The 19,640-nt window shown below is 39.6% G+C and overlaps 1 protein-coding gene and 1 long non-coding RNA gene across 4 annotated transcripts; both read left to right on the top strand.

Annotated features, from left to right (window-relative positions):
* The first annotated feature begins 27 nt into the window (after nucleotides 1-27).
* Nucleotides 28-19,526, top strand: SYNGR4 (synaptogyrin 4). 3 transcript variants are annotated; one of them, XM_081837502.1, is made up of 5 exons: nucleotides 28-174; nucleotides 2,017-2,158; nucleotides 3,622-3,859; nucleotides 10,137-10,273; nucleotides 19,263-19,526. In XM_081837502.1, exons 2-5 carry the CDS (start codon nucleotides 2,063-2,065, stop codon nucleotides 19,479-19,481), a joined length of 690 nt encoding a protein of 229 aa, XP_081693628.1. In that variant the 5' UTR covers nucleotides 28-174; nucleotides 2,017-2,062; the 3' UTR covers nucleotides 19,482-19,526. The 3 variants fall into 3 exon arrangements, with proteins under 3 accessions (XP_081693628.1, XP_081693627.1, XP_081693629.1); XM_081837501.1 differs by having other exon boundaries at nucleotides 38-186; XM_081837503.1 differs by having other exon boundaries at nucleotides 164-272.
* On the top strand, nucleotides 10,284-13,503 carry LOC309327917. Its single transcript, XR_014150680.1, has 2 exons — nucleotides 10,284-10,885; nucleotides 11,101-13,503. It is a non-coding gene; the product is annotated as an uncharacterized lncRNA (long non-coding RNA).
* Nucleotides 19,527-19,640: the final 114 nt, after the last annotated feature.

Below are 19,640 nucleotides of genomic sequence, written 5' to 3'. Positions count from 1 at the left end.
CGCCCTATACCAACCGTTCTTTTCCAACTGCCTTGCTGAGGCGGCGGCTGTCCGACCACTCAGGCTTCGAGTTCGCTCGCACGCTCTATTTGCTTTCCCCACCCTCCGTGTGCGGGGGCGCAAAAGGCGGGAAAATAACCTCCAAGTTTAAGGGAGTTTCTGAAGGGGTGGGAGGTGAGGAAGAAGGTTTATGAAGGAATTTTTTTACAAAAGAGGAACTGAGATGTGGTAATACTGCGAGTTCCTCATCAGTTTTTGAGGAGGCTCAAGTGGTCAGTCCCGTGATACCAAGGAGCATATTTTTTTATTCCTGTCAGAGAGGGCCATAATTGGGCTTTCATAATATGTTCTCGCACCAATCCTGGGTAGTAGTTTAGGTTGAAAGATAGGCACTCTTGCACAGCAATCCTGCGAGATTAATAGCCAAGCAGGGATTTGAGCCCATGTCTCCTTATCTAAACCCAACACTCATTAAAAGCACTGCACTTGCTGGCTCCTGCTTTTGATGGAAATGGCCTCAATGAGTTTCATATTTACCAATGAACGTTTAAGATACAGGCCACTTTGTTACTTGCCCCACTACTGTGGGGAATGGGAAATGTCCAAGTAGATAAGTTCTGATTTTGTTAATGGTGAAGGAAAAAAGGTCAAAGGATACAGCCAGGTTCACACCAAACCTATTTTGATGAGAAACAGCGAGAAATAAACTGCAGGCATGCTCTTTATGGTGGGGGTCAGGGAATGTATCCGTGCAACGTTTCGTTCTGTTTTTATAAGATGTGTGAAGCAGAAAATGTTTAAAAATACAGGAAAGTTAGAAGTCAAAACAATTCTCAAGAGTTTCGTTTACTTGCTTGGAAAATCAATACATTAATTATGTGCAGGAAACAAAGGCAGAAACTAGGCGAACACTTGTAGTCATACAAAACAAGTTCAGTTTTTGATCAGTGCTAGTTTGGCTGCTGGGGCTTCATGATTGTGTGGTGTGCTGTGCAATAAGCTATTGCCCATGATTTTACTGAATAATTTCAAGAAGCTTGCTCAGATTCATTTTGTAAAATATAACTTTGGGGTAAATTTGGAGAAATGTTATCCAAGCCCATAATACTTGTACAATGCATGGGTAGTTCCAGTACATTAGGCCTGGAGCACATGCTAGATTGGTCTAATCCAAAATGTTCATAATCTGTCCATAATTTAGGCAATTATTTAAAGAGTAATTGTCTTAGAAGAATTGCCATATGATGCTTGTGGAATCAAAAGACAGCAAGTATCAAAGGTTGGAATTCAATGTCTTGCTTTTTCAGTTTCACTGAATGTCTTCTGCTGTGTGTTGTTCTGGGGGTTCCCCCTAACTTTCCCCAGAACCAATTTCCGGGGGTGGAGGGGAGAGGAGAAGAGAAGGGAAAGCCCTGTTGTGCAAGTGGAAGCTCTTGTTTCTGCTAAGGGCCTGGTTAGGTGAATCCTTCCCAACATCTGTAATAAAACTCCGTAGTTCTCATTGAAAAATAAAAATGCAAATTTCTCACTACTGCAGTTTCAGGGCAATATATATATATATTGGCAATTAAATTAAATTTGGTCAGTCTCATCCCAATGCACTATTACTTATTGCTTCATTAAGGTTTCCCAAGCAATATTATGGGCTTTTTAAAAAGCTGCCTGAACTGAACCACCCAATCAATTTAATCTTTACAAAACTTCAACTACGGTACATATCAGTTAAGATTATACATTTGCTTTGCTTCCTAGTAAATTCTAATCTAAACAGATGTAGAGAATAAATTTATTAAGTTCATTTTATTGGCTTTACAGTGCTTTTGGCATGACAGTGGTCAGATACTCACCTTAGAGTTTGGTGATTGGCAAGACCCTTGTAGGTCTGGGAAAGATGCCTTGATATACCGTACTACTTTTGAATTTTCAGGTGTTGGTAGGTAGAAACTTAGTAGTGTTTTCCTGCCTCATGCTTATTTTCTAATCTATTTCATGTTTCCCAACTTTTGTTTCCCGCAGCTCTCAAAATCCATCTTTGTTCTAGTGACAAAAAGGAAACTACAGAATGAGGAAAGTGATTACAACTTTGCGGGAATTCTCAGACCATGACCTGGTGCACTTCTTCATAAGACCTCAGATCATTGCCCGGATGCTGGCAGGGGTGAGAAAAAGTACAACAAAATCAAACACCGGTTCCATGATTTCTAAATTCAGGATCATATTTAGACATTGATTTGGTTTTGAATCAAAACAATCCCTCCAGAATTACTTTCATTTTTTTTCTATTATAAACTATGAAATTCTAAAGAACATATCCCAGTACAACATGCATTGTTTGGACATCACCAGACACTTTCTGGGGCATTTATGCAAAGGTTGCACTATACATGTGGAATATGCAAGTGTAAAATGCACCAACACCAACTTGCACTCACACACACACACCATCCATCTACACAAAAGATGTACACAATTTTTGTTACCAACTAAGATCTAGTTCTTTGGTTTTATAAGCAGGGCAGCTTTTCCTAACCCCATGGCTAGATTGCCTCTACATGGACAAGCTTGAAGCACTGAAGTCAAGTGTCTCACAGCTCTCACATGGATAGGAGCAGGAGAGCTCCTGATATTATTTTCTGTCTCATTGAATCTCTGTTTAGAATGAGGTATGAACCAGGAGTCTTGATTTCAAACACATTCTGGTCAATTTCTAAATAAGCTAACTTCAAACCATAGGTTATGATGCTGATTTAATAAACTAGCTGGGGTTTGATTCAAATCAGAATTCCTTATCTGTACACGACACTAAGCCAAGATTCAGTGAAACTGATACTAAACTTGGCAGCTCTCTCCTCAGCTGTGGGGGAGTACAGGTTTTTCACTCAGGTTTGCTAAGTCTCATTCAAGTTGCACTAAACCATGCAAATGTAGCCTATGTTCTTCCATCAACCTAATTTACAGTACAATTTCCATTATATGAACCAGAGTTACGTACCAGTTGTGTTCCCATGGGCGTAGCCAGGTTTTTTGTGGGGGGCAGGACTTTTTTGGGGGCAGAACTGACGTGATTGGTCAGTTAGTTAAGTATTTCTATTGTTTTATTTAATAGGGGGAGCAGCTGCCCCCCCTTGGCTAAGCCTATGTGTGTTCCCCATGATAGTTTTGGTTTGTGTAAGGAGTTTATATAAATCTCTGACTTTTGTATATTTTCTATGCTATTAGTAAGAGTGATGTTGGTACTACTTACATTGCTATTTTGTTTTTGTATTTTAATAGTAACCAGCCTCTAGCATCTAGGCAGTGTAGTATGTTTTGGATTTGTCTCTAAATTCAAAAGCTTTATATGAACAGCATGATTATTTTCCAAAAATGTAAGCAAAAACTGCCCATCTGCTAAGAACCTGAGACTTTCGCTTGAGATATATGTGGGCCATGGTTAGGAAGAGCAGCGAACTAGACTTACTCATCTTCATCTCAATGCATACACTATGGGATTTGATTATTGGAGAGGACACAAAGACAAGATAGGTTGATTGTAAATATAGGCAAGAGTTTTACATGAGACATAATATTGTATCTCAACAACAATCATACTTAACTCTTTCTTGCTTTCGCCCTTCCCAGGTTTTATCCCTGACTATCTTTGCCTCCTTGGTGACGGAAGGTTATCAGAACCTGACAAATTCTTCCCAACTACACTGTGTTTTGAATGATAATGGGACAGCCTGCTGCTACGGCATCACAGTTGGCATACTCGCTTTCCTCCATTGTCTTCTCTTTTTGGGTTTTGATGTCTATGAACCTTCCATTACAACTCACAAATTCAAATATACCATCCTTGTCCTGGATGTCACCTTCTCCAGTGAGTTGACTTCCTTTCTTCCAAAGCCATGGGATAGAGTTTTGATATATGTGATTAGTAGATTTGTGAAGCCCTGACACAACCAGATGCAAAGCCAGCATAATCATATATTCTAACCCCTGTTGTGTCCCAAAACTAGTTTACATCACTAGCTATTATTTACTATACCTCCTACCACCACTTCTTGTTGTGTCTCAGCAAACCAACCAGCAGTTTCCCCAATGTATCAGCCTCAGTTGCTTTCCCACTTATCCCACTGCAGCTCTTTGCCAGTTGATAGTGTTTAGTACTCTGCTTTATCTGTCCCAATGGCCAAGGTGGTGGAGCCAAAGTGACAGACCTAATTATAAGATGCCATTCTGAAGGCACTGTAGCTTGTTTCCTATTTAAATCAACTCAGTTATTGAAATCTGCTCCAGAGACCCTGCTTTGGGTCCCCTTGCTGTTAAAAGTGCAGAGGAAGGGGGTTTATCTAAAACCTCCTTAGTGAGGAGGAAAAGAAACAAAACTTAAGATCCAAATTATTCTATATTCACTTTTATCAATATGTAGTATGTATCAATATGTACATACACATTTTCTGTAAGAAGCAGAAGCTATCCATGGGTAGGTGACACCTTCCATTTTCTGGTTAGACAAGGCTATGTAAATACCTTTAAGCTTATTTGTTTGGTGAGAAGAGATCTACCATTTACAGTCCTGTCTGCTTTGCAACGATGAACTTCCAGATGGTTGCTATTTTGCAGTGGGATTCACTTGGCATATCTACAAATTCAGTAAAATGGATTTTGTGATCTTATGCTCTTATGCAGTAAACCTGCTTTTGAAAAAAATCCAAAACTTTCTGGGTTAATGGAAGTGATGGGAAAACAAACAGGAAAATATGAGGTAACAGTTGCTTGATACAGCACTATAACCTCCCTGCAAACAAATCAAAATGGATGCTCAATAAACCGGACTTTGTGTAACATCTCCACAAATGTTATGCAAACAAATCAGGATGAATTATCAATAACTAATTCATCTATAAGCAACCTCTGGCAGGGAGTGCTAATCACCAGTGGTTAATAACCAGCTGCTCAGAAAAGTTACCTCAGAATACTGAAAGCTAAAGCTCTGCAGTCTTCAAGAACTAGGTTGGAGCAGTATTATCTGATTGTCAAGGGCATGGAAAAATGGCTATGTCTCCTCAAGGTGCTCGCTGAGATCCAACAATAACTGGATTTATTGGTTAGTTTTTCTTGCCAAATGCAACTCAAAGCAACTTAGAACCAGATAAACAGAAACACACAAGAGATACATTAAACAAAAAAGTACATTAAAAGAACACATTAAAAATACCCCACTACCACAGTTGTCTTATACTCCTTTCCCCATCTCTTTAATAACAGTCCCTCACATATGTGCCTTACCCTAGCAGCATTTTTTTGCACAGGTTTCCACTTTTCCCCACTCCCACACAGAATTATCAGAATCACATGTCAAAGCTTAACTACATCTGCAGGAGATTGAGGCGTTGAGGTACTCTGCCATCATATTCAGGTAGGGAAGGGGAGGAGTACCTCTGTGAAACCCTAGAGAGCTGCTAGTAGAAATCCTGAGCTGGATGAATACCAGTAAATGGTCTTAGTGGGTGGGGAAACCTAAGGCCAGGGAGCCAAATCCAGGCCACAACCCTCACTAACCCTGTTCTGCACCCTCAAGTGTTTTTGCCTGGCTGGAATATGCGTTTCCATGAACCTATGGGTTATGGGTAGAGAGGCGTGTATATATGTAAATAGTTGACGTGTGTGGTTGAAATGTAGCCTATTGTATAAAGGCAAGGGAAGAGTCGCATATGTTACTCTGGCCACTTTTTGCCTTTGTCCCCACTCACAACTGGCCCCAAAGGTTGCCCATGAGGGAATGTGGCTATTGTACTACAAAAGGTTCCTGTAAAATATGTGAAAGAATCCATGCTGCTGATGGGCACTCTGACTGCCTTCTTTTATACTGCTTGAGTATTGTATTGCCTTCTTGTACCTCTGCCTGTTGTTTCATTTCTTGATGAGCGAATCCGTGTGCTGGGGAGTTCACAAAAGACAACAGACAAAACATGGAGACAGACAAGGAAACAATAAGAAAATACCATTTCCATACGAAATGCTGTCATTTCCACATGCTGTCTTATCTGTTGCTGTCAGACTTATTGGACAAGCATGATCACAGAAAATGAGTGCTTCAAGTAGGGCAATGAGTTGGCATTATATATCTGAATGAAACATTTTTCAGGCCCTGGCTTTTGGCAACTCATCAGTGCTCAATACAGCTCCAGAAATGCCACTGAGCCATCTCATCTGGCTTTTTTGCCTTCCATCTGTACTGCCTGTCAAAGATCTCCACACCTTCTGTCAGATTAAGCTATTGAGTACATTTCCTTCCCACCCCACTGGGTATTCATTTTAGGCCCTCTTTATCCCTAGAAAACATATTGGTCAAATTAATTACTTTTGCCCTGTATGTTGTTCTGTGCCTGTACAAATCTAGCATAGTTTCTTTATCTTGGAACCAAAGAATAAAGTTGAGTTCACTGAAATGGAAAGGTATAGTTTAAAGTATAGTTAAACCACATCAAAAGGAAATACATTTTACTATGCAAACATAAAATCCAGCAAAAGAAAGGTCAGATGTTTCGCTGGTTTCCTCAGGAGTGCAATAGATAATACTACCAAATTTGTGAGGAAAAGCAATACATAAAGCAATACATTCTTTTGCCTCTGTGTTTAAATCCATATTTCTAATAATTAAAGATTAGTAGAGGCCAGATTATCCCACACCTCCTTATTATGGGGCTCTTGCCTCTAAAACATCTGGCACAAGTCTTACTTGAGATAGGATGTTTGGCTGGCTGGACCATAAACAAAGCTGATGCAATCTGGCAGCTTTCCTTTTCTCCCTTATTGTTCATCAGCTACGAAGGCAAAAGCTCTTTTTAATACACCTGTCAATTGTGCAGTGTTTGTTTTAGGGAATGATTGCCCTTCTGATCCCTGAAGGCAGTTGGTTTATCCATGAATGCAGGAGCTTTTATTAAATTTAGATTTTGCTGACTTAGTTCTGAAGCTGCTATAATGCTGCTGCTGCTGCAGTTTAGAGCCACCTTCTCAATTTCTCACTATGAGATTGGTCAGATTTTGGAATGTAACAAGAGCCCAGCTGGAACAAATAAAAGGCCCATCTAATCCAGCACCCTGTTCTCACAGTAGCCAGCCTATGGGAATCCCACAAGCAGGATAAGAGTGCAGCTGTGCTCTCCAGCAGCTGATATTCAGAGGCATGCTGCCCCTGATAATGCAGGTAATTCAGTTGCCATGACTAATAGCCGTTGATAGAGGTCTTAAAAGGTAAAGGGACCCCTGATCATTAGGTCCAGTCGTGGCCGACTCTGGGGTTGCGGCGTTCATCTCGCTTTATTGGCCGAGGGAGCCAGCATACAGCTTCCGGGTCATGTGGCTAGCCTGACTAAGCCGCTTCTGGTGAACCAAAGCAGCGCACAGAAACGCCGTTTACCTTCCCACCAAAGCGCTACCTATTTATCTACTTGCACTTTGACGTGCTTTCGAACTGCTAGATTGGCAGGAGCAGGGACCAAACAACGGGAGCTCACCCTGTCGTGGGGATTCGAACCGTCGACCTTCTGATCGGCAAGTCCTAGGCTCTGTCCTAGGCCACCCGCGATAGAGGTCTTTCTTGTCATTAATTTGTCTAAACCTCTTCAAAAGCCGTTGAAGTTGGCGGCCATTACTACATTTTGTGGTAGTGAAGCACACTATGAGATATGTAAAAAAATACTTCCTTTTGTTTGTCCTGCTGAATCTTCCTACATTCAGTTTCATTGGATGACTTTAGGTTCTGATATTATGGGGTGGGGGAATTCTTTCTGTCCACTTTCTTCATGTAATGCATAATTTTATACATCTCTATCATGTCCCCCATACCTTTTAAAAACTGAACAGCCTCAAAAAATGTAACTTTTCCTTATAGGAGAGTTTTTCCAGCCTCATGATAATTTTGGTTGCCCAAAGCTTTTCCAGCACTGGAATATACCTTTTGAAGTGCGCCAAGCAGAACTGTACATAATATTCAGAGTGTGGTCACACTTGTATCACAGCACTACATATCATATTTATGATTTTATTTTCAATCCCTTTTCTAATGATCCCCGACATGGAATGTGCCCTTTTCACAGCTACTGAACACTGAGGTGACATTTTCATTGAGCTGTTCATCATCACTCTGAAGATCTCTTTCCTGGTCAGTTACCAGTCACCACCAATTCAGTTTCCATAAATCTTTATGTGAAGTAAGGATTTTTGTCCCAGTGTGCATCACTTAAACTACTTTACTTTGAATTGCCATGGTAATATTTTATTTATTACATTTATATACCACCTTTTTCTTCCAGGGAGCTCAAAGTGGTGAACATGGCTCTCCTCCTCCCCATTTCATCCTCACAACAACCCTGTGAGGTAGGTTAGGCTGAGTCAGTGGCTGGCCCAAGGTTACCCCGTGAGCTTCATTGCTGAGTGGGGATTTTAACCCTGCTATCCCAAGTCATAGCCCTACACTTTAACTACAATACCATTCACAGAATTTGGAGAGATTATTTTGGAGCTCCTTATAATCCATTTTTGCTCTTACTACTCTGAACATTTGGGTGTCATCAGCAAATGGGGCCACCTCACTGCTAAGCCTCTAACTGCAGTTCATTTATGAACAAGTTGAAAAGCATCAGTCCCAGTATAACTTTTTGGGGACCCTACTTTATACATCCCTTCAATGATAGAACTATCCATTTATTCCTGCTCTCCATGTCATGTTCCTACTGATCCAAACAGGTCTTACAGTCTGCTTATTGCTAAACTTACTTGGTGAGGGACTTTAACAAAAGGTTAACAGCTTTGTGTGTTGTTTTTGTTTTACAATCAAGCAATATATAATTTTTATGAAATTACATAAATAAAGACATAAATAATCTCTATCCATATGCTTATTGACATTTTAAAAGAACTCTAAAATGTTGCAGTTACAGATAGGTAGCTGTGTTGGTCTGCCATAGTCAAAACAAAACAAATTCCTTCCAGTAGCACCTTAAAGACCAACTAAGTCAGTTCTTGGTATGAGCTTTCGTGTGCATGCACACTTCTTCAGATACACTCAGATACAATGTGTATCTTCAGATACAATGTGTATCAGATACAATGTGTATCTGAAGAAGTGTGCATGCACACGAAAGCTCATACCAAGAACTGACTTAGTTGGTCTTTAAGGTGCTACTGGAAGGAATTTGTTTTGTTCTAAAATGTTGGTTAGAGGGAACTTACATTTATGAAAGCCATGCTGGTTCTTCTTGGGCAACATTTGTTTTTTATATGCTTCTATCTTTAATAATATTTTCTACCAGATTTTCTGGAAAAAAACGTTAGCCTAACCAGTCTGTAATTTCCCTGGTCCTCTCTGGATTCCTTTTTTAAAATTGGGGCTACATTGCCCATTTCTCAGGGTTGCCATATGTCCTCTTTTTCCAGGATATGCCTTCTTTTTTATGAGTAGAGTCGTCATAGTGAGCCATAGTTAAAAGTAGAAGTTGGCAAATGTGTCCTTTTTTTGCTCTTCAAAATGTGGCAATCCGAGACCTGGGAGAAGAGAGGATTGAAGAAGATTGGAAGAAATTTAAGATGTATTTACAAAAACATTGTAACTTGGTTGAATGTTAAGAAGGATGCTAGATTATAAAAAATTGGCCACCACTAAACTAGATTTGAACTCGATGATAAGTGAGATTAAAGAAAACATAAATTTTTTGGAGAATTGCTAGATTATATTTAAATGAGTGGATATAAGACTGTAAACAAGTTGATAATTTGCTTGGAAAAACCTTTTAACAATGTAAATGGGAGCGGGAGACGTGAGGGAGTCCAAAGAATTGATGAAACTACGTTGTGTTGGAAGTAAGATTGTTTATTATTTGTGTATTTGTATTCAAAAACTTTAATAAATATTTATTTTTAAAAAAAAATGTGGCAACCCTACATTTGCTATATTTTACAGCAAAGATATCCAGAGAGAAGAATTTTTATCAGTTAGAAAGAACAGAGCAGTACGGTGAATACCAGAGGCTACTGAACCTTATATTATCTTATTCACCAGTTAGCACAAAAAGTCCTGCTCTAAAATGAAGCTTCATTTGAGTTTTTAACTGTTTGTATCACTTTCTAACCTCTTATTTTCTCCTCAGTTATCTGGACATGCCTGTGGTTTGTTGGGTTCTGCTTCCTAGCCAATCAGTGGATCATATCGACAAGCCACTACCTGCTGGGAACTGGTGCTGCCCGAACCAGCATCACCTTTGCCGTCCTCTCCGTTCCATGCTGGGTGAGTCAGTCAAGTACTCTCCTTTTATTTCAGAGTAATGAGAAAACCTGCTGAGTCAGCCACATAAGGGGGGTCCCTCCCTGCAGAGTGTCAATAGAAAAGACAAACCCATCTTATCAAAGCCAAAGTTGATCCCTTCCAAGAAGCAGGTGGCACATACCCTAGTTATTTAAGGAGAAGAGGGTGATGCCATAAGGGGCACTATTTTTCCTTCTATATAGTGAATGTTATTTATTTTTCTGAAATGTTGTATGATAAGCCTAATTCTCTTTAGCATGTACACATATTTTTTTTAAATCAGAGAGTGTTTGATTATGAATCAAGAAACAGGCAGTGAAGCTACATTTTAGTTTGCATGAAGTGGCATATAACAAGACATACAAGTCCTTTCTGGGGAGGAAAGGTAGGTGGCTAGTCAAAGTTCAGTTAATACTGGGAAAGTGAGCTCAGGGCAGAGTCAGGCCTAGGCCAGGCCAGTTGTCTTTTGCTAATTGCAGCCTCCAGTTGTGGGTCCTTGGCAGCGGAAGTGCTTCTCTGAGACAGGTGTGTCTGTCGTCCAAAGGTGTTCTCTGCAGTGGTTGCTGGTGTGTTTGACATAAGGTAAAGGTGAAGGTACCGCTTTATATCGGGAAGGTAAACGGCGTTTCCGTGTGCTGCTCTGGTGCCGGTTCGCTAGAGCAGCTTTGTCACGCTGGCCACGTGACCCGGAAGTGTCTGCGGACAGCGCTGGCTCCCGGCCTCTAGAGTGAGATGAGCGCACAACCCTAGAGTCTGTCAAGACTGGCCCGTAAGGGCAGGGATACCTTTACATTTACCTTAAGGTGAAGGGGACCCCTGACCATTAGGTCCAGTCATGGCCAACTCGGGTTGTGGCGCTCATCTTGCTTTATTGGCCGAGGGAGCTGGTGTACAGCTTCCAGGTCATGTGGCCAGCATGACTAAGCTGCTTCTGGCGAACCAGAGCAGCACATGGAAACGCAGTTTACCTTCCCACCGGAGCAGTACCTATTTATCTACTTGCACTTTGATGTGCTTTTGAACTGCTAGGTTGGCAGGAGCAGGGACCGAGCAACTGGAGCTCATCTCATCACGGGGATTCGAACAGCTGACCTGATCAGCAAACCCTAGGCTCTGTGGTTTAACCCACAGCGCCACCCGCGTCCCTTAGTGTTTGGCATATGGCATATGGCATTTGACATATGGCAGTGTAAAATGTGTGAGAATGTTGTACATAGTACTTCCTGGAGTGCAAGGCCTAATCCCTTTAAGCATATACAGGTATACTAAAGTTGCATTAATGCAAACTAGTGCTGTATTACTGCTTAAATGCACTCAGTTTAGAGTTTGTGCATTAGAATGGCTGCCAAATTGATTTACGGTGGCAGAAGAACACTTCAAATCATTCCCAGGAAATGAGAGAAAAAAGAGTGTTGGTCTAACGTCAGCTTTTGACATTTTTAGAGCCATACAGTAGGCAATTCAGATTAGCAGTTTATTGACTGGACTAGCAAATGGAAGAAGCAAGACAAATAGATTGTTAGCAAAGTTAATCCAAGAAAAAAATCTTGAAGCAAAAAAATATTAGGATTATGCAGGTCAGAAAGTTGCAAGTTTCTGCCACTGGCTGCCAAGGCAATGTAAAGAAGCTAATCTTTCCTGACATTTCCTCCTTCAGAATCATATGGTTAGAGATGGAGTACTTAATTACTGTACAAGTGTTGCTAATAGAAACCCACTGCTGAATATGGCTAGAGTAGCTGGTGAATTATAGCCACAGCAGCAGTAGCAGTAGCAGTAGCACCATTTTCTTTTAACTCTTAGTTGATAGCAAGATTTACCGTTTCAATCCAGCTTTGGAGTTAAATGCACCATAAGTTGGCCATAAAATTAAAATACCTTGGAATAGCATTAAGCATGGCACCACTTGCAAGTAATAAATAAATAAATAAATAAATAAATCAAACCTTCATTTTTCAAATAAGTAATATAGTTTAAAAAAATCAGGATCAAGAATGAACTTCAGTGTACAGTGCATAATACCTACAAGAAAGGAGTGTGTGTGGTCTATTTGACCCCCCAGTTGTTGGTTTTTTAAATGTTCCATTAGCATACAGTTACGTTAGTATAATACAATACTGCACTAATGAGTTGTTAATTATCTGTAACAACAAATTTTACAGAAGGTGCAACTGTAGCTCACACAACCTATATATTTACCACATTTTACAACTGCATGGTCTAGATAAAATCACGAAGCACATGATTTCTGCAATTTTCTGTCATTACTTCAATCACAGAGGTGGTATCTGCCCCTTTTGTGGGTGTCAGCCATAGCAAACCATATCAGGTCTGAAGCTGCCTTTCTTTGAATAGTCCCAGGCAAGCTGGCTATGTTTCTTGATTCAATCATGGTTTGTTAAACTCCAGGCCCAAGTCTACTACAAAGCTACATCTTTCATCCCATCCACTGCATTGTTGGTTGTTCAATTGCTAAAGAATGCAGGCATTTAAATGGGCATTATCTTCTGTATTTGAAGGGGACACTATTGGCCACAATTTGATTATGATTTTTAATATTAAATGCAGCCCATGTGGTTATACCAAGACTTGTCTTAGGATTTGATTTGTTGTCTGAGATAGCTGTATCTATGGATTTAAGAAAGGTGGATCACTGTCATTCGTTTACTTGGCAGATAACTTACAAATGTCAAATCTTTTGGAAAACCAAAAATGCTGCTGTTGATATTTCTTGATTTATGGACAAGGAATAGAACCCTGCATAAGTAGGGATTCCCCTGTATGTGTGAAGGGATATGGAATGGGCCACACACATCACCTTATATAATCTCAAGAACACAAATGTGTCTCAGTGCATGGGAGAAAACTTGGTTGGCAACTTTTCTGCAGAATGCAGTTTTCACAATTAACTGTGCTGTATGAGCAAGGTGCTACCTTAATGCCATTTGCTCTGAAGTATGTGTGCGCTTGTCAAAGAAGAATAATTATTGTAATAGACAGTTATTGACTCACACTTGCGTTCATGAAAGGGTTAACCTGAACTCAAGTTGCCAGTATGAGTTGAGCTTAGCCCCATTCCTTTCCTCAACTTTCTCTTTCTGCTTTCTGGAACAAGCAAGAAGCCATGTGACCCATGGTTCCCAGTTGCAATAAAAACCAAGTGAACAGAATCTCTCTAAAAATGGATTTATAAAGCCTTCATCTTTCAAATATACCGGTAACCAAGTTTTAATGTGCTTTGAGCAATTGCCATTGTGTTCACTCTGCTACAAGACTGTATGGATCTCTCTTCCAAATCTCTATCTCTTAACAGAAACCCTCTGCCCCAACCAATGTTCATCACTATCTGAGAACAGGCCATCTGAATGGACCCACTACCCTTACAGAGGGAAATTGCTGCTACCAATCCAACTTCACCAAATAATGGTCCAACCATGGCAAGGGAGTGCACTGCACCCCCTCCTACCTTTAGACCATCCCTCAAATCACATGGGGGAAAGACAACATCATGTCCTGTCCAGTATGTTGGACCAATGGTCATTTGAGAAGGCCCCATGGTTGAGGCCACAAAGTCCCATGCCAGCTCAACAGTAGCCTTCGCTTGGATGTTGAAGTCACTCAGAAGTATTCTCTAGGGGCCCTCCAAAAACGTGGATCTAGAAAACTTGGTATTTGTGGCCCTAGAAGATTAGGAGAAGTATCATAGGCAACTAATCCTTCCAAAAGATATATAGCAAGCATATGTACATATAATAACTAAAATTATGATGCAGGTAGAACAGTTTGGGTCACTTTGATTAGGAAACAGTTCCTTGCTGCTGGTATCTGAAGTTGCTGGTTCATAATTAAGGGAATCCAGTCCATACTCTAAGCCAAATATACCGGTAGTTTACATAGGGGGTGCCTAGTATTTAAAGCACATAAAGAGAAAAAAAAGCTCTTGCCTACTCTGCTTTAGTCCTGAGGACTCAATACATTTCTACCAATTTTAGTAGTGAAGAAAACTGCCTCAGGACTGAGCTCTTTGGTGCATGTTTATTCCTTCATTCCTTGTGGAACTGAGTGACTCACACTTCCCATCAACAAGCTGTAGAATTAATCAGGAGGAGCCTTCATATAGAAGCAGTTGCAGCAGGCCTTCATTTACAATCTGGCACAGAATGAGCCCAAGCAATTCAAGACCCAGTCCAGCCTGCGGCTGGAGTTTGTTAGATCCGGAAGGCTGAGCAGCTAACAAAGATTTTAACTCCAGCTGGGACCATTGGTAATGTCTAACCTGACCCCCTGTCAAGCATAGGGCAATTGAATTCCCTCTGCTAACCGTAGCAACCCACTAAGTAGAATTTGCAGAAAGCACACCTTTGACCAAAGTCGTATTTTACAGCTGCAATGAGAAACTGGAGGATTTGCAGTCAGTTTTTTTAATCAATAATGAGGAGAGGTGATCACAATACCAGTAGATTTAAGGACAGTTACCAAAACACTGAAAACAGAGTACAGTGCCCTATTTTGAATCTTTTTACAGTGGAAATATAAAATTTCATTTTAAAATATTATTTGTTTTCCAAGAAAAATCAAACTTGCATATTTTTATAAGATTTTATTAATACTTTTTTATTGAGTTATATTGCAAATACATACAAATCAAAACTTTTAAACGTGAAAAGAAAAAAGATTTTAAAAGGTTGCAAAGAACAAAAGAAAAGCAGAAATTTAAATAAATTACATAAACTAATACAATTAAATCTTAATGGAGATAAGAAAAAAATCATAGATGGAACAACATTAATTCATTCATTATTAAACTAAGACTTTGCAAACCAAATGCATACAATTTAAACAGTTACCTCTTACATATCGTCTGTTTTCCTAAGAAGCTAACACTTCTTAGGTATTTCATTTTTCATATTCTTTTGTTCTTTGGACATCCATCAGTCTCACAACAGTTCATTATTCCTAATTAAAACCAACTTATCTGTATTTCAGTACATCCCTCATCTTGGTATCAGGGAGCTTTTTACCTTTGCAGGGTTATTCTAGACACAACCAGATCTTCACTGCTGAACCTTCACTCATCAGATATTTATTTAGGTACTACCATTCTTTCTTAACTGTGTTATTTGACTTGACTCTTATTATATCAGTCAGCTTCGTGAGTTCCAAGTGCTTGCTCAGCTTACACAACCATTCCTCTTTGATGGGTATGGGTTCCTCCTTCCAATATTTAGCCACCAATACTCTTGCTGCTGATGTAGCATAGAGAAATAGTCTTATTTTATCTTTAGGGAAATTGTTTGTCAAAATTCCCAGAAGAAATGCTTCGGGGTTTTTTTTGCAAAAGATTTTATTAATACTTACTGTAATACACTACATTAAAAAACAAGCCTAAAGAAACAGAAGAATGCAAAGTCCTCTCTCACAGGTAGATCTTGACTCTTGTTCAACACAGAAAGAGGTAAACCCTCCCAGCTCTCACCTGGTTTCCCTCTCTTCTCCCAGCCTTCCACCCTGGGAGATCTTCCCTTCCTTTCCTTTCACACAGGGTCCTTCACCAACCATCCATCATGGTCATCCACTTGCAATCCCCTCCTTAACCCAGAGTAGACAACAAGAAGCAAAAGCACAAAAGCAAAGCAAATAATTGGGTTGCCATATTTTGAAGAGCAAAAAAGAGGACACACTTGCCAACTTCTACTTTTAACTATGGATCGCTATGATGACTCTCACTTTACATGAAAGAGAGGACATATGAAAACCCTAAGAAAAAGTAACAAAAAGATAAAAGTAATAAAAGAATGAGAAAATAGTAAAGGAATAAAAGATAAAGATAAAGAAATAAATGGGACTTCCAATTTTCCAGCTGTCAGTTGTATGTATAAGAGTCATTCAAAGTACTCAAAATGTTTACTCCAGGCTGGTATATAACTGTTCCTCCTCCTACTAAGCGATGTTTTCACAGTCTTCGGGCATCTGGAATGCATTGATTTTTTCTTCCACACAAAATATCTAAAAGAGGTTCTCCAATTACTATTACAGATAAAAGTCAACAATAAGTTTTCATCCAGTCCAACGTAACAACTTTACCTCCAATACTAAAAATCAATAAATCATCGATCTTTATTCCCTCAAGAATCTATTCGCTGTGGCCATATATTGAGACAATGATTCATAGTTATTTATTTCTATTTTATTTTCAGCCCTCTAGTGCTGCCTCTTCTTAAGCCAGCAGTAGGGTCTTATTTCAGATGTGCCTTTTAACCATTTAACTAGCAAACAGAAAACTTCATAATTTATAGCTGTTTCAGAAGTAATTGAAGGAAGGGAGGTTTGCCCTAGGGACTGATCCCTAGGGTTATTAAGTGGTATTTGGGCAAGATTTTGATTCTTCCACTCCCTGATCACTTACATGTCCAGGTTCCTTGAAGGTTCCTTGGTCCCATGACGAGACAGCAGCCCTTCCATAACATTGGAAATTAATCAGTTATCTCTGTTCCCCCAATGGCTTTCATTAATCACCATCTACGGTAATTATCACTGTTGATGGAGTTTTGACAGGAGACGTCTAATCAGCCATGATTCTGCTCCAGAAGTCCCAGTCCTTCCCCCAAAATTCTAATACTATATGCTTATTGAGAAGCAAAATAGTACAGCTGTTCTCTTGCTTACCTAACACAAACACTGTACTAGAATACCATTTTGTATTCTGATATTTGCCTCCCTCAACTGTTTACTTCCTCAAGGCTCACCCACACATCCCTTCCAAGCTTCCTTCATCTCCCAAAACCCACTTGCCAGTTCCCTGAGAATATAAGAAGCACTCTGCTGGATCAAATGACTTCTCTAACCCAGTGTCCCATTTCCTACAGTGGTCAACAATATGAATTTCTGTAATCTCATTTTAAAGACATTAATTTAGAAGCCATCACATCTTGTGGTAACAAATTCCAGAGTTTATGCATTGTATGAACTTTGCTCTATCCTGAACAATTCAGCTTAATCAGGTGACCTCAGATACTAGTATAAAAACGATTTAAAACTTATCTCAAACAACTTTCTTCACACCATGCATAATTTTATACACTTCTCTCATGCCTTCTCTTACTTGCCCTTTTCCAACTCTACAATACACCTTTTATGTTACGGATTTTGTATGTGATGCCAATAAAAGGTTTGATGATGAATATACTTTTTGAGATGCAACAACCAGAAATGTACACAATATTCAAGTGTAGCATTAAAATATTAGTAGGGAGGTGTTTTATCCCTTTCCTAATGATTCCTAGCATGTACCACCTTTTCCCCAGCTGGAATATTGTGTAGATTTCTAGTTACCACATCTCAAAAAGGATATTGTAAAGCTAGAAAAGGGGGAAGGGGGAATGACTAGGGGGTCCCAAAGTTGCAGCAGCTCCCTCGTGAATAAAGGTTACCTTTTTAGGGCTGTTTGGTTCAGAAAAAGGGTTATTTTAATTGAGCTATCATCATGACCCCCAATATGTCTTTCCTGGTAAGTCATTGCCAGTTTATATTCAGTTTTTTTGCTTGAATGTGAATCACTTTATAGTTGCTTGCATTGAACTGTGCTTGCCATTCTGATGCCGTCACCAGGTGTGGAGAGTGCCTTTTGGATCTCTTTGTTTTTATCATTCTGAGTAATTTGGTGTCATCCACAAACTTGACTACTTCGCTGTTCACCCCTATCTCCAGGTTATTTATACACAAGTTGAAAAGTACGGGTCTCAATACTGGGGGCTTCTACATCTCTCTGTGAAACCTGTCCATTTATTCCTATCCTATTTCCTGTTCCTTAACTAGTTATTAATTCATAACTGAACAAGTCCCCTGATTGCTAAGTTTACTCCGGACCTTTCAATGAAGAACTTCTTAAAACCTGAAAATCCAAGTATACAATGAGCACTGGAATCCCCATAAATATTTGGTTTGCACAAAGAACTTCAAAAGATCAGTGAGATAGGACTTACCTTTGCAGAAATCATGTTGACTCTTCAATTTGTTATTCAATATGCTTGATAATTTTATCTTTAATAATGCTTTCCAGCAATTTCCCCAAAGCATATTAACCATGTAATTTCCCAATCCTCCAGTATGGAAGCCAGTCTTAGGGACCAGTTACAAAATCAGTACTTCTACATTTGATTTTTAAAGATATTTTAGATGGATAGAATTTCCTCTGACAAGACAGATACAAAAAATTCATTCATCGGCTGCTTATCCTCCTGAAGCATACCTCCAACTCCCACCATCCTGAGGGTCAGCTGCCTCCGTACTTGGTTTCCTGCTTCTGATGTATTTAAAGCATTTGCTATTGTTGGGATCAATATTCAGTCATGTTCGTCAAATTATTTTCCCCACCCCAACCCTTATTGTCTACTTGCATTTCTTTTGTCAGTTTGGCTTTCTTTTCATTCTCCACAATTTGGCAACACTTTCATTTTCAGAAGGAAGCTTTCCTGTGGCTAATGGCTTTCATGATTATGTTTGTTAACCACACTACCATCTTCTTGAAGTTATTGGTATTTTTGTAGTATATGCATTTGAGCCAAGCTTTTATTGTTGAAGATTTGTATAAACTCCCAAGTGCTTTGGAGAGGTCAAACTTTCTTGACTTTTGCTTCAACTTCCTTTTTACCCTCCTTTTAAAGACATTTCTTCTTTGAAGTCAAATATTACTTTTGCTGGACATTTCTGGCAATTTTATTTTTGCATACATGTTGAATTTGATAGTGCTGCAGTCAATGTTCCCAACTGGTTGAACACTTAATGTCTTGCATCATATTGTCCTCACAAGTTACTTTCTAAAGGCCAATACATTTCAAGTCCACGACTGTGCTGTGGTTTTAATCCACATCTTCTGGAGCTAACCATTGCCCTTCACTTGCTCTTTAAATAGTTTGTGCCATTTTCACAGTTGCATACAAGTGCCTGATCCACCACCTATTCTCTCCCACAGGTGTACCTGGCCTATGTGGCTCTGAAAAACCTGCAGGCTGAGCCACCTGTTCCTTACAAGCGGACCTTGGATGAAGGATCTGTTGCATTGACCACCCTTTCATCTTCCACTAGCACTTCCCTTCCAAACAATATGGGTTACCCTGAAAATGTGGGTGTAGCCTCCTACCCATCCACTCCTGTACCCCACCGGCTGACATTAATGAATACTGATGACTAGGCCATTATTAATTTCACAGTAAATAAAAGGGGGATAGAAAGAGAATTTATTGCCAAACATGAACATTTATTTTATATGTGTAAATCTGTTTCCGCTAAAGTTGAGCACCATGAAAAATAGGGAGACCAACCACCTCCTAAGCACAATAAGAACATGGGG

This window comes from Podarcis erhardii, assembly GCF_964252035.2.
Source record: "Podarcis erhardii genome assembly, chromosome: 13".
Taxonomy (NCBI): domain Eukaryota; kingdom Metazoa; phylum Chordata; class Lepidosauria; order Squamata; family Lacertidae; genus Podarcis; species Podarcis erhardii.
This window is presented reverse-complemented; position numbering and strand designations above follow the sequence as displayed.